The sequence below is a fragment of the Tamandua tetradactyla genome, chromosome 25 (assembly GCF_023851605.1).
Source record: "Tamandua tetradactyla isolate mTamTet1 chromosome 25, mTamTet1.pri, whole genome shotgun sequence".
Taxonomy (NCBI): Eukaryota; Metazoa; Chordata; class Mammalia; order Pilosa; family Myrmecophagidae; genus Tamandua; species Tamandua tetradactyla.
This window is the reverse complement of record NC_135351.1, coordinates 29,140,075-29,166,785: the sequence shown is the minus strand read 5'-3', so window position 1 is coordinate 29,166,785 and position 26,711 is coordinate 29,140,075. Positions and strand designations below refer to the sequence as shown.

The following is a 26,711-nucleotide window of genomic DNA, read 5'->3' as shown; positions in this document are numbered from 1 at the left end:
GTTTTCATTTTCATTTGCTTCGAGGTGTTTACTAATTTCTCTTGCAATTTCTTCCTTGACCCACTCGTTGTTTAAGAGTGTGTTGTTGAGCCTCCAGGTATTTGTGAATTTTCTGGCATTCTGCCTATTATTGATTTCCAACTTCATTCCTTTATGATCCGAGAAAGTGTTGTGTATGATTTCAATCTTTTTAAATTTGTTAAGACTTGCTTTGTGACCCAGCATATGGTCTATCTTTGAGAATGATCCATGAGCACTTGAGAAAAAGGTGTATCCTGCTGTTGTGGGATGTAATGTCCTATAAATGTCTGTTAAGTCTAGCTCCTTTATAGTAATATTCAGATTCTCTATTTCTTTATTGATCCTCTGTCTAGATGTTCTGTCCATTGATGAGAGTGGGGAATTGAAGTCTCCAACTATTATGGTATTTGTGTCTATTTCCCTTTTCAGTGTTTGCAGTGTATTCCTCACATATTTTGGGGCATTCTGGTTCGGTGCATAAATATTTATGATTGTTATGTCTTCTTGTTTAATTGTTCCTTTTATTAGTATATAGTGTCCTTCTTTGTCTCTTTTAACTGTTTTACATTTGAAGTCTAACTTGTTGGATATTAGTATAGTTACTCCTGCTATTTTCTGGTTGTTATTTGCATGAAATATCTTTTCCCAACCTTTCACTTTCAACCTATGTTTATCTTTGGGTCTAAGATGTGTTTCCTGTAGACAGCATATAGAAGGATCCTGTTTTTTAATCCATTCTGCTAATCTATGTCTTTTGATTGGGGAATTCAGTCCATTAACATTTAGTGTTATTACTGTTTGGATAATATTTTCCTCTGCCATTTTGCCTTTTGTATTATATATATATCATATCTGACTTTCCTTCTTTCTACACTCTTCTCCATACCTCTCTCTTCTGTCTTTTTGGTTCTGACTCTAGTGCTCCCTTTAGTATTTCTTGCAGAGCTGGTCTCTTGGTCACAAATTCTCTCAGTGACTTTTTGTCTGAGAATGTTTTAATTTCTCCCTCATTTTTGAAGGACAATTTTGCTGGATATAGGAGTCTTGGTTGGCAGTTTTTCTCTTTTAGTAATTTAAATATATCATCCCACTGTCTTCTAGCCTCCATGGTTTCTGCTGAGAAATCTACACATAGTCTTATTGGGTTTCCCTTGTATGTGATGGATTGTTTTTCTCTTGCTGCTTTCAAGATCCTCTCTTTCTCTTTGACCTCTGACATTCTAACTAGTAAGTGTCTTGGAGAACGCCTATTTGGGTCTAATCTCTTTGGGGTGCGCTGCACTTCTTGGATCTGTAATTTTAGGTCTTTCATAAGAGTTGGGAAATTTTCAGTGAAAATTTCTTCCATTAGTTTTTCTCCTCCTTTTCCCTTCTCTTCTCCTTCTGGGACACCCACAACACGTATATTTGTGCGGTTCATATTGTCCTTGAGTTCCCTGATACCCTGTTCAAATTTTTCCATTCTTTTCCCTATAGTTTCTGTTTCTTTTTGGAATTCAGATGTTCCATCCTCCAAATCACTAATTCTATCTTCTGTCTCTTTGAATCTATCATTGTAGGTATCCATTGTTTTTTCTATCTTTTCTACTTTATCCTTCACTTCCATAAGTTCTGTGATTTGCTTTTTCAGTTTTTCTATTTCTTCTTTATGTTCAGCCCATGTCTTCTTCATGTCCTCCCTCAATTTATCGATTTCGTTTTTGAAGAGGTTTTCCATTTCTGTTCGTATATTCAGCATTAGTTGTCTCAGCTCCTGTATCTCATTTGAACTATTGGTTTGTTCCTTTGACTGGGCCATATTTCCAATTATTTGAGCGTGATCCGTTATCTTCTGTTGGCGTCTGCGCATTTAGACAGATTTCCCTGGGTATTGGATCCAAAAGTTTGGAAGATTTTTCTGTGAAATCTCTGGGTTCTGTTTTTTCTTATCCTGCCCAGTAGGTGGCGCTCGTGGCACACGTTTGTCTGCGGGTCCCACCAGTAAAAGGTGCTGTGGGACCTTAAACTTTGGAAAACTCTCGCCGTCCTGGGGGTTCGCTAGCCGAAGCGGCTTGAGCCGGCCCGCGGTCCAAACGCAGGGAGGGTTGCTGGTCGCCGCAGCCAGGGAAAGAGCCCGTCCGAATTTCCTAGTCGGCCCTGGGCAACAAGCGTGGCGGGAGGGCGCCAGCGGCAGCGGCCCGCCCGAGAGAGTGCACGTTCCCCGGGAGTCACGGGTTTGGACGGGGCCTCCCCCACCCGTCACCGTTCTCCGCGGCCTGGGGGTTTCCGATCCAATTCTCTCAGTTGGTCCGGGGGCTGCGCGTGGTGTGGGCGCCAGCCGCCTTGGTTTCAGGGGACCGCCTCTCCAATTCTCCCAGCCGGCCCGGGAAGGGGGAAGGGAGTAACTCCGGCCGCTTGCCACCCCGCCCGGTAAGGCCCGCGCGCCTCGGCGATCTCACCCGAGCTGCTTCTCTCAGCCAGCCAGCCGTTCCAGGATGGGGTACGCTGTCTTTTTTATCTCTGTTGTGGCTTTGGGCGCTTTCTGTATCGTTTCTACTCCCCTAGTAGGTGTCCTGGAGAAGAAACTAAGATCCGCGCATCTTACTAAGCCGCCATCTTCCTTATGTTAACTTTTATCATGTCGTTGTCTGTATAAAAAAATACTGATTTTCTCCTGGGTATCATTATACTGGCAAAAAACTGTTTCTTTTCTTGCCCCAAACCAGGTGGCTTAATCTATTAATCTAATTAATATTGCTGTAGATGAATCTTATTACTGGCTAAATAATACTCAAATCATATAAATACCTAAATTCCTTTAAGCCAAAATATTTTAATGCTTTGTCCAGTGTTTATATAAACTACATATGTATAAACTAAATTTATCCCAAAATAACTGTGGCTTAGAGCAGATCAAATTCAAGGGCTGAATGCAAGGAAAAAATATCCTTGTGGGGTCTGTTCTCTTCACCTGATGTTGCCATTACATGCAACTGATGTTGCTATCGCATGACCTTGGTAAGAAACAATTAAAATGTGCACTCTAGCTGGGAGGACTGGCTATCCTTTTGGGAGCAGGTGTACTTTAATAAAGATATCCAGGTCCCAGGAAGCTCTTCTTGGTCCCTAGCCAGTTCCCAGAGGACCTAACTGGGCCCAGTCATGTAAGCAAATTGGAATTTGACCACTATCATGAGAAAATATCATAAAAACTGCATGCAATAAATTTAAAATTACCAAAAACACACAGCCAATTATAAAGAATCCTCATGTCTGCATTCTTTTTCAATCAATCCAATGAATTCATCTTACAAAATCTGGTCATTTACTATGGGTACTTGTCACTATTGACACTTACTCTGCTATCATTTTTGCTACCTGTCACTTTAGGGATTCCAAATTATATGTTACAGAACCCGTTTGATATTTTACAAGGAGATTCTAATTTATTAAGCAAAAGACAATTAACAGCTGCAGCTGAACAAGAATTACAATTAATTGAACAATGCATTCAAGAAGGACAGCTTGTTCAAATAGATCTAGAAAAGCCTGTTGATTTTATTATTTTCTTTACCTTGCAATCTCCCACAGGCCTATTTTGGCAAGATGGTGTTTTAGAATGGATTTTTTTTTACCAAACAATCAACAAAAACATTTAAAGACGTATCTTCAAAAAATCATTTCTTTAATAGCCAAAGGTCGCCAAAGATATTATCAATTAAGAGGTCATGATCCTAATCACATAGTGTGTGATCTCACAAAGGAAGAGGTTCAAAGTCTATTTATCTTCCATACCTCTTGGCAAATAGCATTAAGTGATTTTAAAGGGCAAATTAATAATAATTTGCCTATGTCAAAACTTTCACAATTTCAAAAAAGAACACAATAGATTTTGCCTAAAATGGTTTGGGCCTCCCCACTAGAGGGAGCCATTACCATCTTTACTAATGGTAATAGTAATGGGCAGGCTGCATATGTCACCCCAGGGAAAACAAAAGTTGGAAAACACCTTATACCTCAGCCCATCGCACTGAATTAGCAGCTGTAATTCAAGTATTGCAAAAATGTTCCACAATCTCTTAATATTGTTTCTGATTCTGAATATGTCTGCCAGTTACTCACATTCTTTGTTTGAAGGAGATGAATTGTCCTGAATGTTTTCACATTTACAAACACTAGTCAGAAGTCAATTAACCCTCTTTTTATCATACATATAAGAGCTCATACTAATCTTTTGGGTCCTTTGTCATTACAAAATCAGCAAGCAGATACTCTTGTGGGGGTAATTCAGAATCCCACAACATTTCACAAATTGACCCATATTAATAGCAAAGGGCTGAGAGAAATTTCCATCTTTATCTAAACAGCAAGCTCAGGACATTGTTAGGACTTGTCCAACCTGTGGACTTTTAAATGCACTCCCATTTGCATCAGGGGTTAATCCTCGAGGTCAAAAAGCCAATGAAATATGGCAAACGGATGTTACTCATATTTCACATTTTGGTAAAATGCAATATGTACATGTTACCGTAGACACCTTTTCTCATTTCATATGGGCCACCGCACAATCTGGAGAATGTTTCTGCCATGCTCGATCACATTTACGTAATGCTTTTGCTGTTATGGAATGCCCTCAATCTATTAAAATGGACAATGGTCCTGCTTATACAGGAAAGCAATTTTGTAAATTCTGTACTACTTTTCATATCACAGGAATTCCACATAATCCCTCTGGGCAAGGAATTATTGAACAAGCAAACCGGATGCTAAAGTCTATACTCTTGAAACAAAAAAGGGGAGATGATGATCAGGTGGATGATGTTATGAAAATAAGTACACCTAAAGATCAATTATCAAAAGCACTGTTTACTTCAAATTTTTTAAACATTTATGATAATTCATCACAGACTCCTGCAGAACAACATTTTAGTAATTTGGGAAAGAAAAATGATACAACCCAAACAGAGCTGCAGCTGCAGCCAATCTACTGGAAAGATGTTAAAGATGATTTATGGAAACCAGGCATGATAAAGGTGTGGGGTAGGGGATTTGCTCTTGTCATTGCAGATGATGGAAACTCAGTTTGGATTCCCTCAAAGAGAATAAAACCCAGATATGTTGACCCTGATGAAAATAACTAAATGGGTAATGTACATTATAGGACATATAACTTTAATTGCTGAAGGACAGGGACATAATTATATTTATTGGGTTTATACTCCCAACCCACCTCTGCTGCAGGCCCTAAAATGGGCAAATCTAACTTTACCAATATATCTGAACACTAGTTTAGGATTCCCAGGTCCAGTAGATGCAAGGCTTCCAAAACTACTTAAGGAAGAAGAAAAATGGTATCAAATTTAACTCTTCCATTTTTGAAAGACCCATACGCATAACTCTATGGAATCAAATGATACTTGCCTATTAGCTGGGAAAGAAAGTTGGAATGGATGGCAGTTATGTCATACGGATTGAGCAGTTATCATAATTAATGATTCCTGTGGAATTGTAAGAGATGCGGCCCCTGTGGGGCCTCCCATCCCTAACTCGAAGATAACTGAGACTTATATGGACAGGCAAGCTAAATCAGAGTTTAATACATAGAGGATGATTTGTGCCAAATTCTTGGGATGAGAAATACAACAATCAGTCAGAGAAATTTATAGAAAATTTTCCTAGGACTGGGACCAATTTTTATAGCGAATTCTAGTAATTATAACTTCTCTTTAAATAGCAGCCATAAACACTATATACAAATATGTACTAGAGATCCATATGTATTTATTAAAGGTCATATGAAAATAAGAAATCAAACTTTCAATTGTGATAATTGCTTTCTATTCACTTGTCTCCAAGCATTTCTGTTGTAGGAAAATGAGACAATTGTAGCAGCAAGGAGAAGAAGAGGTATTTGGCTGCCAGTGCAGATGTCAAGATCTTGGCAATCCTCTCCAGAAGCACAAATACTGATCCATTTGGTAAAAGAATACCTGAAAAGGATCAAGAGAGTAATTGGACTCATTATTGCAGCTGTCATTAGAATCATTGGAATTATCACAGTGGCTGTGGTTGCTGGAACTGCATTGCATCAAACTATGCAGACACAGTATTATGCTAGAGAATGGCATAAAAATGTCAGTGAACTGTGGCATAATCTATCTCATATTCATGAGCAAATTAATAATAGACTAAATGATATAGAGACAGCATTGATTCATATTGGAGTTCAAATGTATAATTCAAATGTGACTGGAATGAGAGCAATTTTTATATTACCCCTTTAAGATATAATCAATGTGAATTAGAATTATCTCAGAATAATTTACATATAGCCTACAGAGATGATGTTATACTATCACTTACTCAAGAGCTAAAAAATCTTAATTCTATTTACTGGTGGAAATCACATCATTTTTTATAACTATAGGTATGGGTTTGGGGCTATTTATACTCTTTCTCTTCCTCCTAAGCTGCATTAAACAACAAATGTTCAAAGTAGCAAGACACACCACTAAGCAAAGCCACGCTAACAATATGATCCTGGCAAGAACCCTTGGCTCCCTCCCAAATTAAAGTCAGAGGTAGCCAATGATGGGTAAGACCCTTCCTTCAGAGCTTAAGGGCAACCTAAGACAGGCACAGTCACCTTGGCTTATAAAATAAAAGGGAGGAAATGTAGGAGATAGGATTAACATAAGACCTGCAGAACTAGTTGGGAGCAGATGGCATTAGGGTGGTGTCGGCAGGAAACTGTGGAGACTGTAATCTGCTTTATGTTGTCTGATTTATTTAAGACAGTCTAGGAGGAAGAGAATGTTTGTTTACCCCAAATGGTTATCTTAAGTTGAAGGAAGAGCACTGAAAGATAACTACTCCGTTCCCTTAGGAAATGCATGCACGTCTTCTGTCATCCTGCAGTATACAAGCAGGACCTGGTTAAGAATAAAATTGTCTGTTGTCTGTTATTGCTAGGCTTCAGACCCCTGATCCCATCTGTCTTCCTCATCATTCCTTAATATCCTTCGAGCTCCATTTCATAGGAAGCAACAGTGACCCAGAACACTGGGTCATGTAGCTTTTGTGGAACACCACAGGTGGCTCATCTCCTACAAGGAAGCTTTGAAGCATAAAAGGGCTGTGGGCTGGAATGTGCTATTCTTTGAAGAGATTTCACAGGTAAACAACTTAGCTTAAAAAGTTTTGCATTTTCTTATATTTTACATATTGGCATAATTGTAATTCACGTTAGAGATTAACTTAATGTTATTTCCTCCTGCCTTTGGAAGTAACCACTAACTAGCAAAGGGCTCTTGGCTCTAGAAGTTCAAGAGTCTCCTGCTCCCATTTTCAGAGATCTGTGTCTGTCTTAATTCTCATGTCACCCTGTCAGCAAAAAGAAAGATGGGAAAAAATGCAACTGGATCTTAGGGAAATGATGGACAAGAAGAGGCACAAGAATATAAGAATTATTCGTGTCCTAAAAGGAAAAGAGAAAAGCAAAGGGTTGGGAAATTTAGTTGAAGATAAAATTGGAGAAAACTTCCCAACCTTTATAAAAGACATGAATATGCACATCAAAAAGGCCCAGCACGGGCGGGTCACGGTGGCTCAGCAGGCAAGAATGCTCACCTGCCATGCCAGAGGACCCGGGTTCGATTCCCGATGCCTGCCCATGTAAAAAAAAAAAAAAAAAAGTCCCAGCAAACTCCAATTAGAATAAATCCAAACAAGCCCACTCCAAGACACATGCTAAACAGACTGTTGGGTATTGAAGAGAAACAAAAAATCCTGAAAGCAGCGTGAGAAAAGTAATCTACTACGTACAAGGGAAAACACATAAGACTGACTTTAGACTACTCAACAGGAACCATGGAAGCAAGAAGGCAGTGGTATGATATTTTTAAGATCCTAAATGAGAAAGGCTTTCAACCAAGAATTCTTTATCTAGCCAAGTTATCCTTCACAATTGAGGGAGAGATTAAAATCTTCAAAGATAAAGATTGAGAGAACTAGTCAATAAGAGACCAGCCCTACAAGAAATACTAAAGGGAACCCTGTCAGCTGATAAAAAAAAAAAAGACAGGAGAGGGCAGTCTGGAGGAGGGCACAGAACTGAAGAATATGAGTAAAGGTAATTTAAAGGAAAAGAGAGAGAGAGAAGAAAAATAATATACAGATCTGACAAAAACTAAAGAACAAGATGGTAGAATGAAGAACTGCTCTTACAGTAATTACTTTGAATGTTAATGGACTAAACTCACCAATTAAAGATAGAGACTGACAGAATTGATCAAAAAACATTATCTATACACTGTTTACAGGAGACACACCTTAGACTCAAGGACACAGATTGAAAGTGAAAGGTTGGAAAAAGATCTTCTATGCAAGCTGTAACCAAAATAAATCAGGAGAAGCTATACTAATGTCAGAAAAAATAGACTTTAAATGTAAAGATGTCATAAGAGACAAAGAAGAACACTACATATTAATAAAAGGGACAATTCACTAAGAAGAAATAACAATCATAAATGTGTATGCTCCCAATCAAGGAGTCCCAAAATATATGAGGCACATATTAGAAAAACTGAAGGGAGCTATAGACATAACCACAGTAATAGTGGGAGACTTCAATCACCACTCTGCTATAGATAGAACAACCACACAAAGGATCAGCAAGGAAATAGAGAACCTAAATGATAAGAATAAAAATGAATTAGATCTAAAAAAAAAAAAGTATTAGATCTAATAGACATATATAGATCATTACATCCCAAAACACCAGGATACACATTCTTCTCTAGTGCATACAGAATGTTCTTCAGGATAGGTCATTGTGCTGGTTAGAAATGATGTATGTACCCTAGAAAAGCCATGCTTTAATCCTAATCCCATTTTGTAGAGGCAGCCATTTCTTCTAATCCCTATTCAGTATCGAATGTTTGAAACTGTAATCAGATCATCTCTCTGGAGATGTGATTTAATCAAGAGTTGTTGTTAAACTGGATTAGGTGAAGGTATGTCTCCACCTATTTGGGTGGGTCTTGATTAGTTTACTGGAATCCTATAAAAGAAACATTATAGAGAATGATAGATTCTGAGAGAGCAGAACGATGTAGCCACTAGAAGCAGAGAGTCTACCAACCAGCAATGTTTGGAGATGAAAAAGGAAAATGCCTCCTGGGGAGCTTCATGAAACAGGAAACCAGGAGAGAAAGCTAGCAGACAATGCCGAGCTCGCCATGTGTCCTTCCAGGTGAGAGAGAAACCCTGACCGTGTTCACCATGTGCCTTGTCACTTAACAGAGAAACCCTGAACTGCATCGGCCTTCTTGAATCAAGGTATCTTTATCTGGATGCCTTTGATTGGACATTTTTATAAACTCATTTTAATTGGGGCATTTTCTCAGCCTTAGAACTGTAAACTAGCAACTTATTAAATTGCCCTTTTTAAAAGCCATTCCACTTCTGGTATTTTGCATTCTGGCAGCTAGTAAACTAGAACAGTCATATACTAGGACATAAACTGAGTCTAACTAATTGAATAAGATTGAAATTATTCAAAGCACTTTCTCTGATCACAACAGAATAAAGTTGGCAATTAATAATCACCAAAGAACCAGAGCTTGCACAAATATATGCAGGTTAAACAACATACTCTTGAATAATTAGAGCATCAAGGAATAAATTGCTAGAGAAATCAGTAACTATCTGGAGATGAATGATAATGGGACTACAACACATCAAAACTTATGGGATGGCAAAGGCAGTGCTGAATGGGAAATTTATTGCCCTAATTTATTTATTAGGGCAATAAATAAAAAACAAGAACAAGCAAAACTTGAGGATTTAACTGCTCACCTGTAGAATTTAGAGAAAGAACAACAAGCTAACCCCAAAGCAAATAAAAAAATAATAATAAAGACTAAAGCAGAAATAAACAAACTGGAGAACAATAAAACAACAGAAAAAATTAACAAAACTGAAAGTTGGTTCTATGAGAAAATTGATAAAATTGGTGGTCCCCTAGCTAGACTAACAAAGAAGAAAAGAGAGGACACAAATAAATACAATCAGAAATGAGAGGGGGGTTGTTACTAAAGATCATGAAGAAATTTTAAAACTTGTAAGAGAATATTATGAACAACTAAATGCCAACAAGCTAGATAACTTATATAAATGGGCAAATTCCTAGAAACACATGAACTACCTTTACTGACTTGAGAAGAAATAGATCTCAACAAACCAATTATAAGTAGAGACCCAATCAGTCATTAAAAATCTTCCCACAAAAAACAGGCTGAGGACCTGATGGCTTCATAGGAGAATTTTATCAAACTTTTCAAAAAGAACTAACACCAATCCTGCTCAAGCACTTCTAAAAACTCGAAGAAAAAGGAATGCTACCTAACTAAGTTTATGAAGCTAACATCACTCGAATACCAAAATCAGATAAAGATGTTACAGGAAAAGAAAACTACAGACCAATCTTCCTAGTGAATATAGATGCAAAAATTCTAAACAAAATCTAGCAAATTGTATCTAATGCCACATTAAAAGAATTACACATCATGATCAAGTGGGATTCATACCAGGAATGCAAGGGTTGTTCAACATAAGAAAATCAATCAATGTAATACAGCACATTAACAAATTGAAAGGGAAAAATAACATGATTATATCAATTAACACTGAAAAAGCAACAAAATAAAGCATCCTTTCCTGATAAGAATACTTCAAAAGTTAGGCATTGAAGGAAACTTTCTCAATATCATAAAGGGCATATAAGAAAAATCCATAGCCAGCATCATACTTAATGATGAGAAATTGTAAACATTCCCCTTGAGATCAGGGATGAGACAACAATGCCCACTGCAACCACTATTATTCAACATTGTACTGGAAGTACTAGCTGGAGCAATTAGACAGGAGAAAGAAATAAAACGCACCCAAAATAGGAAGGGAAGAAGTAAAACTTTCATTATTTTCAGATGACATGATCCTATACTTAGAAAATCCTAAGAAATCTACAGTAAAACTACTTAAGCTAATTAACAAATTCAGCAAAGTGGCAGGATACAAGATTAAAGTATAAAAATCAGTAATGTATCTATACACAAGCAATGACCTATTTGAGGTGACAACTAAATAAAAAATTCCATTCAGAATAGCAACCAGAAGAATTAGGTATCTAGGAATAAACTTAACCAGAGATGTCAAGGACTGTACACAGAAAATTACATAAATTGCTAAAAGAAATTAAAAATAACCTAAATAGATGGAAAGATAGTCCATGCTCATGAATAGGAAGGTTGAATATCATCAAGATGTCAATTCTACCCAAACTGATCTACAGATTCAATGCAATACTAATAAAATTCCCAACAACCTACATTGAAGACTTGGAAAAATTGGGTATCAAATTTATATGGAACTGGAAAAGTATTTGCAAGCCCCCTTCGGGGAATGGTGAGAGTGGGGAGAAATTCAACTTCCCTAAGTTGAATTCTTGATATTCTCACAAGCAGTGTGGACAATCAAAGCTATAGGCTGAGCCCCCAGTCTTGGGGTTTGTTCACATGAAACTTAACCCCACAAAAGATAGGTCAAGTCTACTTAAAATTTAGGCCTAAGAGTCACCCCCAAGAGAGCCTCTTTTGTTGCTCAGATGTGGCCTCTCTCTCCAGCCAATATGATGAGCAGTCTCACCACCCTCCCCCTCTCTGCGTGGGACATGACTCCCAGGGGTGTGGACCTTCCTGGCAACATGGGACAAAGATCCTGGAATGAGCTGAGAATTAACATCAAGAGACTGAGAGAACCTTCTCAACCAAAAGGGGGAAGTGTAAAATGAGACAAAGTGTCAACGGCTGAGAGATTCCAAACAGAGTCGAGAGGTTATCCTGGAGGTTATTCTTACGCATTAAGTAGATATCACCTTGTTGTTCAAAATGTAGTGGAGAGACTTCCGGAGAAGATGGCGGCTTAGTAAGACACGCGGGTCTTAGTTCCTCCTCCAGAAAAGCAACTAAAGAAACAGAAACAATACGAAACAGCTCCCGGAGTCACGACAGAGACCAAAAAGACAGCGTACCCCATTCTGGAACGGCTGAACGGGTAGGGAGAATCCACTGCGGTGAGATACCCGAGGGGTGCACGTTTTCCCGGCTGGGGCGGCTGGTGACTGGGGTCCCCTCCACGCACGTGGCTCCCCGGTCTGACTGGGAACATTGGATAGCGGGGCCCTCCCGTCACGCTTGGCGTCTCGGGCCAGCTGGGCAATTTGGACCGGCACTCCCCCAAGCCACGGCCAGCGACCCCCGCCTCCACGCGCAGTTTCCTGGGCCGACTGCCCCGCAGACAAACGACCGCCACGAGCGCCACCTACTGGGCAGGAAAGGAAAAACAGAGCCCAGAGATTCCACAGAAAAACTTTTCAACCAGCTGGGTCCCACACCCAGGGAAATCTGATCAAATGCCCAGACACCAGCAGAAAATAATGGATGACGCTCGGAAAATTGAAGATATGGCCCAATCAAAGGAACAAACCAATAGTTCAAATGAGATACAGGAGCTGAGACAACTAATGCTGAATATACGAACAGAAATGGAAAAACTCTTCAAAAACCAAATCAATAAATTGAGGGAGGACATGAAGAAGACATGGGCTGAACAAAAAGAAGAAATAGAAAATCTGAAAAAACAAATCACAGAACTTGTGGGAGTGAAGGACAAAGAAGAAAAATGGAAAAAACAATGGATACCTACAATGGTAGATCTAAAGAGACAGAAGCTACAATTAGTGAACTGGAGGATGGAACAACTGAATTCCAAAAAGAAACAGAAACTATAGGGAAAAGAATGGAAAAACTTGAGCAGGGAATCAGGGAACTGAATGACAATATGAAGCGCACAAATATACATGTTGTGGGTGTCCCAGAAGGAGAAGAGAAGGGAAAAGAAGGAGAAAAACTAATGGAAGAAATTATCACTGAAAATTTCCCAACTCTTATGAAAGACCTAAATATACAGATCCAAGAAGTGCAGCGCACCCCAAAGAGAATAGACCCAAATAGGTGTTCTCCAAGACATTTACTAGTTAGAATGTCAGAGGTCAAAGAGAAAGAGAGGATCTTGAAAGCAGCAAGAGAAAAACAATCTGTCACATACAAGGGAAACCCAATAAGACTATGTGTAGATTTCTCAGCAGAAACCATGGAAGCTAGAAGACAGTAAACCCAATAAGACTATGTGTAGATTTCTCAGCAGAAACCATGGAAGCTAGAAGACAGTGGGATGATATATTTAAATCACTAAAAGAGAAAAACTGCCAACCAAGACTCCTATATCCAGCAAAATTGTCCTTCAAAAATGAAGGAGAAATTAAAACATTTATAGACAAAAAGTCACTGAGAGGATTTGTGACCAAGAGACCAGCTCTGCAAGAAATACTAAAGGGAGCACTAGAGTCAGATACGAAAAGACAGAAGAGAGAGGTATGGAGTAAAGTGTAGAAAGAAGGAAAATCAGATATGATATATATAATACAAAAGTCAAAATGGTAGAGGAAAATATTATCCAAACAGTAATAACACTAAAAGTTAATGGACTGAATTTCCCAATCAAAAGACATAGAATGGCAGAATGGATTACGACCCAGCAATACCACTACTAGGTATCTACTCAAAGGACTTAAGGGAAAAGACACAGACGGACATTTGCACACCAGTGTTTATAGCCGCATTATCTACAATTGCAAAGAGATGGAAACAGCCAAAATGTCCATCAACAGACGAGTGGCTAGACAAACTGTGGCGTATACCTACAATGGAATATTATGCAGCTTTAAGACAGACTAAACTTATGAAGCATGTAATAACATGGATGGACCTAGAGAACATTATGCTGAGTGAGTCTAGCCCAAAACTAAAGGACAAATACTGTATGGTCCCACTGATGTGAACCGACATTCGAGAATCAGCTTGGAATATATCATTGGTAACAGAGACCAGCAGGAGTTAGAAACAGGGTAAGATAATGGGTAATTGGAGCTGAAGGGATACAGACTGTGCAACAGGACTAGATACAAAAACTCAAAAATGGACAGCACAATAATACCTAAGTGTAATGTAACTAGGTTGGAACACTGAATGAAGCTACACCTGAAATATGGTTTTTTGTTTGTTTGTTTGTGTGTTTGTATCTTTTGTTTTTGTTTTTTTCTTTTTCCTTTTTATATATATATATTTTATTAGTATTATTATTTTAATTCTCTTCTCTATATTAACATTCTATATCTTTTTCTGCTGTTTTGCTAGTTCTTTTCCTAAATCGATGCAAATGTACTAAGAAATGATGATCATACATCTATGTGATGATACCAAGAATTACTGAGTGCATGTGTAGAATGGAATGATTTCTAAATGTTGTGTTAATTTCTTTTCTTTTTTTTGATTAATAAAAAAAATTTAAAAAAAAACAGAGGTGGGTAAAAGGGATATGCCTACTTTCTCTTTAAATTGCATCTTATTCTGTTAGATTGCAAAATGTCAGAAAAGAGTATAGTAATAAGAACTAACATTGGTGAGAGTTGGCACAGCTTATTGGTGGTATTTTTAAGAAGGAATTATAGTTGCTTAGAGGAAAGAGAGGGGAGAGAGAAGCAGAAGCTTATATTTCTAGATGTCAAAAGCACTTAGGGAAAAAGAAGCTAGAGCTAGTTGTTTTGTTGAGCAGCTCTTGACTTATGTATTTCTTATTCACATTTGAGCCTGATCACAGTCAGTAGGAGATGTATCTAAGTTGTTTTTTTTTTCAATAAAGGAAATATCTCTAGAAAAAAAAAATGTAGTGGAGAGGCTGGAGAGAATTGCCTGAAAATGTAGTGCTGTGTTCCAGTAGCCATGTTTCTTGATGATGATTGAACAATGATATAGCTTTCACAATGAGACTCTGTGAATGTGAAAACCTTATGTCTGATGCTCCTTTTAGCTACTATATCAACAGAAGAGTAGAACATATGGAATAAAAATAAATAATAGGGGGAACAAATGTTAAAATATATTCAGTTTGAAATAGTGGTAAATGAAAGCGAGGGGTAAGGGGTATGGTACGTATAGTTTTTTTTTTCTCTATTATCATTTTATTTCTTTTTCTGTTGTCTTTTTATTTCTTTTTCTAAATCGATGCAAATGTAGTAAGAAATGATGAATATGCAGCTATGTGATGATATTAATAATTACTGATTATATATGTAGAATGGAATGATTTCTAAATGTTTTGTTTGTTAATTTTTTTTAGTTAATAAAAAAAGTTAAAAAAATTTTATATGGAAGGGAAAGAGACCTCAAATAGCTAAAGATATCCAAAAAATGAAGAGTAAATTGGGAGATCTATCACTTCCTGTCTTTAAAGCTTACTATAAAGCCACAGTGGTCAAAACAGCATGGGTACTGGCACAAAGACAGAAAGGGCTGACCAGGGGAATAGAATTGAGAATACAGAAATTGACAACCAAATTTAGGGATATTTGAACTTCGATAAGGCCCTAAAATCCAATGAATTGGGACAGAATAGTCTTTTCAATAAATGGCATGGGAAAACTGGATTTCAATAGCCAAAAGAATAAAGGAGGACCCCTACCTTACACCTTATACAAAAATTAATTCAAAGTGGATTAAAGACCTAGATGTAAGACAACACATAAAATACATAGATCAAAGACCTAGAGCTAAAATGATACCATAAAACTTCTTGAAAAAAAATGTAGGGAAACATCTTCAAGATCTAGTAATAGGTAGCTTCTTAAACTTTATACCTAAAGCACAAGCTGTGAAAGAAAAAATAGATAAATAGGAACTCCTTAACATCAAGAGCTTCTGTGCCTCAAAGGACTTTGTTAAAAAGGTGAATAGGCTGCCAACTCAATAGGAGAAAATATTTGGACACCACATATCAGATAAAAGCTTGATATCCTGTGTACACAAAGAAATTACACTGCTCACCAACAAAAGAACAAACAAATCAATTATAAAATGGGCAGAGGAAATGAATAGGCACTTTTCTGAAGAGCAAACACAGATGGCTAAAAAGCATACGAAGGACTGCTCATCTTCATTGGCTATAAAAGAAATGCAAATTAAGACGACAATGAGATATCTCACACCTATAAGAATGGCTGCTATCAAACAAACAGGAAAGTATAAATGTTGGAGAGGATATGGAGAAATTGGAACACTTATTCACTGTTGGTGAGAATGTAAAATGTATCAGCCACAGTGGAAATCAGTTTGGTGATTACTCAGAAAACTAAATATTGAGTTGCCCTATGATCCAGCAATACCAATACTCGGTATAAACCCAGAACAGTTGAGGGCAGTGATATGAACAGACATTTGCGTACCAATGTTCATAGCAGCACTATTCACAATTACCAGGAGATGGAAACAATCCAGGTGCCCATCAAGAGATAAGTGGATAAAGAAAATGTGGTATATACATACTATGGAATATTATGCAGCATTTAGACAAAATGATGCCTCGAAACATATGACAACAGGGATGAACCTTGAGGACATGAAGCTGAGTGAACTAAGTAAAACACGAAAGGACAGATACTGTATGATTCCATTATTATGACTCTGATAAAGCCACTAGTGTTTTGGAGCAGCTAGAAGGAAAAATCTGAGTTGAGGGCATGGTAGCCCATGACAAACTCTGGGAACTGTTCTGTAGCTGCTTGTTGAAGTGTGCTTTGAAAATTGCTGCTTTTTTCTTTCTTTTCTTTGTGTATGTATATATATATATATGTGTGTGTTATATTTTACAACTAAAAAGCGGTTTTTAAAAAGTACACTTATAGCAATAGTAAATAAAATAAATTCCTGAAGTCAAAAATTTGAAAATATTTAGAAACATACCTCATACTATAGCAAAGGTGATCTCTGTAATAACTTTTTACTTGATATTTTGAGAACGCACACAGTTTTGATAGTTAATCAAATGGTATTTAAGATACTGTTTAATATTTAGAGTTCAAGTAACTCTGATATCTGTATTTATAGATTTTTTCCTTTCTTGCTTTAATTTTAAATTGGTTTATGAAATATATTGTACAAACAGGCTTTACGATGATTACTTAGATATATTTTTTTAATACGCCTATGGATAACCTAATTAAGATATCCATTTTAGGTGCTTAAGATTTCCATATGTTAATGGTAAAAATATTTGTATCTCATATATTCCTGAAATAGGTCATTACTAGATATTTGTAAACATTTTCTACTTGATATTTTGGGAACATTCATGGTTTTGACAGCTGATCAAATGATATCTAAGTTAGTTTTTAATACTTAGAATATAAGAAACTTGCTATCTGAATATGTAGATTTTTTCCTTGTTGCCTTAATTTTAAATTGGTTTTTGAAACTTACTGCACAAACACAGGCTTTTACAGTGATTATATGGATACTTTATTTAAATATCCCTATGGTTAAGCTTCCCTAAGGTATCCATTTTTGGTCGTTCTAAGTGTATTGTTTGTTTCCTTAAATTAAAAAATAGTTATGTGGCTATAAAAAATGCTACAGAATAGGCTATGTTTGTTAATATTATTTCTTCCAATAATATCTTTGCAGTGGTAACTAGTAACCAGATCATTAATATATATTAATATATACTCCTAGCCTTGGGATAGGAGTAACTGAATAAAATCTAATTACCAAGTTTCAGCAAGCAAAATAAAAGATTTTAAGAGATATGGAAAAGTTTTTCCTGAATTTAGGCCTGGGACAGATTAAACAATTGTAGTTTATTTTCCAGAACTTGATAGTCAATGTACTTTTAAAATTATTTGTATTTTATGATATTACAAAAACAGAGTTTTTTTTCAATCTCTGATAAAAGGAATTTTATAATAAAATTCGAATTGAACAAAAAAAAGAAACAACGCAAAAAACCCACATTTGTACTCCAGGGATAAATCCCACTTGATGCAAGTGTATAATCCTTTTTATATATTGCTAGATTTGGCTTGCTAATATTTTGCGAGGATTTTTGCATCAATATTCATGAGGGATATTGATCTATAGGGGTTTTTTTTTTCCCTCATGATTTTTTTTCCTGAAAGGGTGATACCTGGCTCACAGAATGAGTTGGTAAGTGTTTCTTCTTTCTCCGTTTTTTGGAAGGTGCGTGACACCCCCTGGAACCTGGGAAGACAGATAATCTTATGAGGAACTGTTACCAGGCCATTTCTCATCAGTTTCCCTAACTTAAGGGAAGTTTTATATATTATGGGTGACTGCCATGAAGCAGTTTCTCATCCACCTCTCTGGCTCTGGTGAGGCATGGAACTTTTTACTTCACTGTATGTGCTGGCTTGGAGTTATGGACTTCAGAAAAAAAATGTTCTTATTCATAATCCATTACTGTGGGTGTGAAACCACTGTAAACAGGAACTTTCAAGGAGGTTACTTCAATTAAGGTGTGTTCTAGCTGAATCAGGATGGCTTTTAATACTATTACTGGAGATCTTATGGAAAAGACCACAGAGAGATAAGCCATGGGGAGCAGCCAGAAGCTGGAAATCAACAGAATTCGGAAGAGAAAGGAGAAGATGCCACTCTGTGCATTGGTATGTTACAGGAAAAGCCAAGGAATCCCAAGATTGTTGTTCAGTCAGAAGATACCAACCTTGGGAGGACTTGAACATGGATTTGTGGGGGATATTCAATCCATAGGAGGCTCTTTGTCTCCTTACTATACAAATACGTGGAAGCATGTCAGGCTGGCCTAGCAGTTGCCACTGTGTATTGCTTGGGGACCGTTTGACTGTTGAGCAGTTTTCTGTCTACCTGGAAAATCCTACAGGAAACCCTGTAAAATCAGAATGATAGAATTCAGCAAGTTGGCCAAATACAATACTACTACAGACACATCAATAACATTTTTACATTGAAAAGCAATGAAAAATAAAATGGAAAAATCCCTTCTATTTGTACACAAATAAATTAATAAAAAAGAAGAGTACCTTGAGAAAAATTTCATGAAGAAAGTATATACTTCCATGCAGAAAACCACAAAACTTTATAGGAACACATATAATGTTTTGTTTTTTTAAAAAATATTTTTATTGATAAATCTTAACATACAAATATTCCATACATGGTATACAATCAATGGCTCACAATATCATCACATATCTGTGTATTCATCACCATGATCATTTTTAGAACATTTGCATCAAGAAAACATTTTAATACATCAAAATACTTATCTTTTTAAAATAGCAAATCACAAAACAGTACAAATATCTATTTTTCATCTTTATTTTTCATCTTTATAAATTTAGAAACTCAATGTAATTCTAGTAGGATTTTTAGTGGAATTTGACAAACAAAATGTTTTCAAAATTCATCTGAACACAAAGAAGGCACAGAGTGATTCCAAGGCATTCAAAGGAGAATTTCCCTAGTGGAGTTAAAAACATGTATAAAACTAAGACACATATAGGATGATGAAAGTTACAAAATAAAAGGAAAAGATTTTTAAGCTAGCAACAATTTGATATGTGTCATATCTCAATAATTAAAGAAATGAAGTTTGATTCTGCTGTTCATACTAAAATCAGTGACATTTTCATTAGACCACATGATGAACTGAAACAACTTTCAGCCAAATGGTAGGATTTTCAAAGCATAAACATATAAGCACAGATTATTCCTTATTAGGAAAAATCAGGGGGAAAAGACCTATTTGTTAAAAACAAACCTTTTAAGGTAAACAGGAGAAAGGTTTTACTGAATATGACAACATGACAGGACTCTGGAAAATTTCCAAGGAGGCATCTATCAGAAACACAGATATTTTAAATAATGACACCTGAAAACGTTGGTGGCTCTGAAAAGAGTCTTTTTATTCTATTCCAATCCTTTTAGCAGGGGTTCATTTGGACCAATCTCATGTACTTGATAATGGCCTTGATGTCCCCAGATACTGCACACCTAGGCAATTCCCTGAGTATGAGTAGGAGTGCAAACAATTGAATCTGCCTGAAAGTGATGGTCCAACATCTGTTATAATGAGCCAGGTGGGAAGCTTCTCCTATTTTGCACTTGAGGATATCTTTAGCAAAAGAGTCGTCAACCCACAAAGAGATGCTCAATGCCATGCAGGCACACCCAATTCAAACTCTTCTTAAAGTAAATGAAGTAGTTCTCTCTAGGGTTATTGCTCTCACTATATTCTGAAAGTTTGGCAAATGTTTCCTTAGAGTCTTTTTTAGAGAGAGAAAATAATTTTTTTAGAAACTTTTATGACGATAACAAAGCACTTCAAGGGAAACCCAGACATGGTAGATCATATCTCCTACCCTTATGAGGTAAAGAGAAAAGTAGCTGTTTAGGAAGTGGGACCTACTAATAATGGTGATATTCAAACAAGGTGTTTGGACAATCCAATCTCTGACTGGATGAAAAGAAAGCATAAAATATATAAATGTGCTGCTCAAGGTCCACTCTGGATAGTATTCATACTTGGCATCAACCAGGAAGAAAGCAAAAGGCAATTAGGCAGCCTAGTAATTGAGTAAGGCGTCTACTACCAGCATTTTGAAAGATGCACTGTATAGTACCTAAATATCAGCAGCAACCTTAAAAGAGACTGACTTCCTTAAGCCCATAAAGAATGATGCTGTCCCATTTTGGGTAATATCTTCACCCATGTACCATCAACTGATATTGGAGGTCGGGCCACCAGGTGTGAAATGGAACTGTCTGACCTGAATGATATGACAGCTGGGCTGATACACTACTAATTGAGAACCTTGGTAAACTGGAAAAAAAATCTTTAAAAAATAGAGGGAGTTGGGCTCTAGCATATTAGGAAACAAAATAAACCTAGATACCATAAAAGGTTGAGAACATGATAAACATGGTTTTTGAACCCTGAAGAAAAAGGTTCAAAATGGTTCTTTTTCAAAAAGAAAAACCTTGTCCAAACAGGGCATGAAATGCCATTTAACATCTCTAATGAAAAACTAAAGAATGGAGGCGGTTACCTGGCTCATTATAATAGGGTATGCTAGAATACGTGCACACAGTACTATGCAGCCTTGGAAACTAAAAACTACAGAAGACCTATTTATTCATAAGGAGATATGTAAAAACTGAGAGAAAATTTAAACTGATTTTCTTTACTGCTTGTTCTAGTTTGCTAGCTGCCAGAATGCAATATACCAGAAACGGAATGGCTTTTAAAAGGGGAATTTAATAAGTTGCTAGTTTACATTTCTAAGGCTGAGAAAATGTCCCAATTTCAACAAGTCTATAGAAATGTTCAATCTAAGGCATCCAGAGAAAGATACCTTGGTTCAAGAAGGGCGATGAAGTTCCGGGTTTCTCTCTCAAGTGAGAAGGCACATGGTGAACATAGTCAGGGCTTCTCTCTCATCTGGAAAGGCACATGGTGAACATGGTCAGGGTTCATCTCTCATCTGGAAGGGCACATGGCGAACACGGCATCATCTGCTAGCTTCTTCTCCTGGCTTCCTGTTTCATGAAGCTCCCTGGGAGACATTTTCCTACATCTGCAAAGGTCAATGGGTGGTGGACTCTGCTTCTTGTGGCTATGTCACATTACTCTGCTGTCTCTGAATCTCTTTCATTTTCCAAAATGTTTCCTGTTTTATAGGACTCTAGAAACTTATCAAGACCCACCCAAATGGGTGGAGACATGTCGTCACCTAATCCAGCTTAACAACCACTTTTGATTAAATCACACCTCCAGGGAGATGATCTAATTACAGTTTCAAACATACAGCATTGAATAGGGATTAGAAGAAATGGCTCCTTTTGCAAAATGGGATTAGGATTAAAACATGGCTTTTCTAGGGGGCATAATCTTTTCAAACCAGCACATTGCTGTATTAACACTCTAGTTGACTGACTGAATCATAATCAATGAGTTATTGGCCCAACCACTGAATTATTAGCAAAATTAATTAGAACCCTAATTTTCAAAAATCAAAGTTTCTCTAAAAAGAGTCTTTGGTTTATATTGTTCAAGTCCTAATGAAAGCATCTCACTTGCACTTGGTGTACTTTGTGCCCCTGGACTCACAGTACTTGGCCAGATCTCCCGGCAGTAGGAGGCATATGGCCTTTTGACCTTCCTGGAGGTGAGGGCTAATCACCTCATGTGATGGGCGAGATGGGAGGCCTCACCTGCTATCCATGCAAATATGTCATTGCAAAAGGAATTAATGATGCACATGGCTTTGGATGAGATGCCAGTGCACCTACTTCAACATACTGCAAGGTTACAAATTACTCACAGTCTCTCTCTCCTGCCTCCAGAGCTTCTGATTTCTTCAACTTTTTTCCTGGTCTTAATCATGGTGATTTACTGGAAATTATCTGGATGCAAAACAACTTTCAAGTTTGCTGCAAGTCAGGCTATTCAAACAAAAGAGAGGATCACAGGACAGATGCAGGTGTTAGAATGAGACAATATGTTAAGTCGATTTAAAACCCACAGCCAAAAGCAAGGGAGAGAGGGACCTCTTGGTCCCTCCACTCCATAACTTACACACGGTCTCCTAATAACTACTTATTCATACTTCACGTATCTTATGCTTTCATTTGTTTTTTTGACTTCTATTGAGATATTTAAATATTCTCAAATAATGCTAAAAAATTTATATTAGATGGTTTTCTTGGATCCCTTTATTGTAGAACACTTGAAAACCCATGACAAAAACACTTTCTTGACTTTAAGGCATATTATGAAGCCACAGTGGTCAAAACAGCATGGTATTGGCATAAAGATAGATATATCGACCAATGGAATCGAATAGAGTGCTCAGATATAGACCCTCTCATCTATGGACATTTGATCTTTGATAAGGCAGTCAAGCCAACTCACCTGGGACAGAGCAGTCTCTTCAATAAATGGTGCCTAGAGAACTGGATATCCATATGCAAAAGAATGAAAGAAGACGCATCTCTCACACCCTATACAAAAGTTAACTCAAAATGGATCAAAGATCTAAACATTAGGTCTAAGACCATAAAACAGTTAGAGGAAAATGTTGGGAGATATCTTATGGATCTTACAACTGGAGGCGGTTTTATGGACCTTAAACCTAAAGCAAGAGCACTGAAGAAGGAAATAAATAAATGGGAACTCCTCAAAATTAAACACTTTTGTGCATCAAAGAACTTCATCAAGAAAGTAGAAAGACAGCCTTCACAATGGGAGACAATATTTGGAAATGATATATCAGATAAAGGTCTAGTATCCAGAATTTATAAAGAGATTGTTCATCTCAACAACAAAAAGACAGCCAACCCAATTACAAAATGGGAAAAAGACTTGAACAGACACCTCTCAGAAGAGGAAATACGGATGGCCAAGAGGCACATGAAGAGATGCTCAATGTCCCTGGCCATTAGAGAAATGCAAATCAAAACCACAATGAGATATCATCTCACACCCACCAGAATGGCCATTATCAACAAAACAGAAAATGACAAGTGCTGGAGAGGATGCGGAGAAAGAGGCACACTTATCCACTGTTGGTGGGAATGTCAAAGGGTGCAACCACTGTGGAAGGCAGTTTGGCGGTTCCTCAAAAAGCTGAATATAGAATTGCCATACGACCCAGCAATACCATTGCTAGGTATCTACTCAAAGGACTTAAGGGCAAAGACACAAACGGACATTTGCACACCAATGTTTATAGCAGCATTATTTACAATTGCAAAGAGATGGAAACAGCCAAAATCTCCATCAACAGAAGAGTGGCTAAACAAACTGTGGTATATACATACGATGGAATATTATGCAGCTTTAAGACAAGATAAACTTATGAACCATGTAATAACATGGATGGACCTAGAGAATATTATGCTGAGTGAATCCAGCCAAAAACTAAAGGACAAATACTGTATGGTCCCACTGATGTGAACGAACATTCGAGAATAAACTTGAAATATGTCATTGGTAACAGAGTTCAGCAGGAGTTAGAAACAGGGTAAGACAATGGGTAATTGAAGCTGAAGGGATACAGACTGTGCAACAGGACTAGATACAAAAACTCAAAAATGGACAGCACAATAATACCTAATTGTAAAGTAATCATGTTAAAACACTGAATGAAGCTGCATCTGAGCTATAGGTTTTTGTTTTGTTTTGTGTTGTTTTGTTTTGATTTTACTATTATTACTTTTATTTTTTTCTCTATATTAACATTCTATATCTTTTTCGGTTATGTTGCTAGTTCTTCTAAACCAATGCAAATGTACTAAGAAATGATGATCATGCATCTATGTGATGATGTTAAAAATTAATGATTGCATGTGTAGAATGGTATGATCTCTAAATGTTGGGTTAATTTCTTTTTTTCCGTTAATTAAAAAAAAAAAAAAAAGAGAAGGGATAATTGGAGATGAAGGGATACAGACTGTACAACGGGACTGGATATAAAAACTCAGAAATGGACAGCACAATACTACCCAATTGTAATGCAATTATGTTAAAACACTGAATGAAGCTGCATGTGAGGTATAGGTTTTTTGTTTTTGTTTTTTTTTTTCTTTCTATTATTGTTTTAATTCTTATTCTGTTGTCTTTTTATTTCTTTTTCTAAATCGATGCAAATGTACTAAGAAATGATGAATATGCAACTATGTGATGTTATTAAGAATTACTGATTGTACATGTAGATTGGAATGATTTCTAATTGTTTTGTTAATTCTTTTTTTAATTAATAAAAATAAAAAAAAAAAAAAAAAAAAAAAACACTTTCTATATGTCCATAAAAGAAAGAGTATCTATCTACAAGTGGTACGGGTGTACTGCCTACAGATCACATATTCAAATGAAGTATCACTAACACACTAAGGATCGACTAGATGACACACAATAGAGATGGAGAGGGGGGAGAGGAGGGGAGTGGGGGGGACACGTAAAAGTGGCTGCCAATTCGACTTTTCTTGGATGAAGTTTCTCAAAAGATGTCAGACAACCAGAAAGCTAGCTGCAGCTTTCAACCCCTATAAATAGCCTTTATTAACCTCCCATATGAGTTTTTGTCTTTTGCATTAGCGGGCGCTGAGTCTCGCAGGATGTCGAGTATTGAAAAGCCGGGAGGCAAGACCCGACAGCCGCAGACCTGCAGTTCCCGGTGGGCGGAGTGCACCGCCTGCTCCGCAAGGGCAACTACGCCGAGCGGGTCGGGGCCGGCGCCCCGGTGTACCTGGTGGCGGTGCTGGAGTACCTGACCACCGAGATCCTGGAACTCGCGGGCATCGGGGCCCGCGACAACAAGAAGACCCGCATCATCCCGCGCCACCTGCAGCTGGCCATCCGCAACGACGAGGAGCTCAACAAGCTGCTGGGCAAGGTGACCATCGCGCAGGGCGGCGTGCTGCCCAACATCCAGGCCGTGCTGCTGCCCAAGAAGACCGAGAGCCACTGGGTTTCTGGAAAAAAGAAGAAGAATATAGTTTCAAAGACTCTTTTCAGAGGCACCCACAGTTTCAGACAAAGTTGTGGTCAGATGCTGTGCCAGTATTTCAGTCAAGTCTCTCCATTTGTAATCTTGACATTCACCTCTTCATTTTGACTTTTGTAACATTGTTATGTAACAGTGATTCGTTTAAATCTTAATTTAGCTTTGGATTTTCATGCAAATTGAAGTTTTGTAAAAGAGTTTTGTGTGGCATCAGAGAAATGCTTTTAAGGCAATTTTTTCATTGGGACTGTTCTTTGTCTTCTGTTTGTTTGTTTGTTTTAGCAGTCAAAATACGAGTCAGTTGTTACTTTATTTCTCCAAGCCTAATAAAGATGCTTTAATATCTCATATTTGGCCTAAGATTGTTTCTCCTCTTTGAATATTTTACTGTGGGAAGATCCATAGGCACAGCTTTGGGTAAGGTTTTGCTCCGTGCGCTGGCCCAGGTTTCCGGAGAGATTAGTACAGAGTGAACAGTGAGGATTATGCGAGAAAGGGCTCAGGCCAGAGGAGACCCCTTCAAGGGTGGCTATCAGCCACATCTCCACCATATCTCTGCCAAGGCCAGATCCTGCGCATTAGTATTACACATGTCAAAAATGTGCTCTTAGCTCACACAGTAAGCAAACTCCCTGCCCTCCCCATCTCTACATGGGACATGACTCCCAGGGGTGTGAACCTCCCTGGCAACGTGGGACGGAACTCCTAGAATGAGCTGGGACTCAGCATCAAGGGATTGAGAAAGCCTTCTTGACCGAAAGGGGGAAGAGAGAAATAAGACAAAATGTCAGTGGCTGAGAGATTTCAAATGGAGTCGAGAAGTTATCCTGGAGGTTATTCTTATGCATTATATAGATATCCCCTTTTTAGGTTATGTTATACTGGAGTGGCCAGAGGGAAGTACCTGAAACTACAGCTGTGTTCCAATAGCCATGTTTCTTGTCTATATCATTATAGCCAATGATATCAGTGTATAATGATAAAACTTTTGCAATGTGACTGTGTGATTGTGAAAACCTTGAGTCTGATGCTCCTTTTGTCTATGGTATGGACAGATGAGTAAAAAATATGATAAATAAATAAATTAATTAAATAATATGGGGAACAAAGGTTAAAATAAATTGAATAGACTGAAATACTAGTGGTCAATGAAAGGGAGTGATAAGGGATATGGCATGTATGATTTTTTTCTTTT

At 37.5% G+C, this 26,711-nt stretch overlaps 1 protein-coding gene across 1 annotated transcript in view; it reads left to right on the top strand.

The window, feature by feature from the left end:
• Positions 1 to 25,627, top strand: part of LOC143668954 (histone H2A type 1-H-like) — a 50,359-nt gene extending 24,732 nt beyond the window's left edge. Inside the window, exon 2 of the mRNA XM_077143566.1 lies at positions 25,146 to 25,627. Within this exon, the coding sequence (XP_076999681.1) occupies positions 25,146 to 25,627 (482 nt within the window). The remainder of the gene's footprint in view (positions 1 to 25,145) is intronic.
• The last annotated feature ends 1,084 nt before the right edge of the window (positions 25,628 to 26,711 follow it).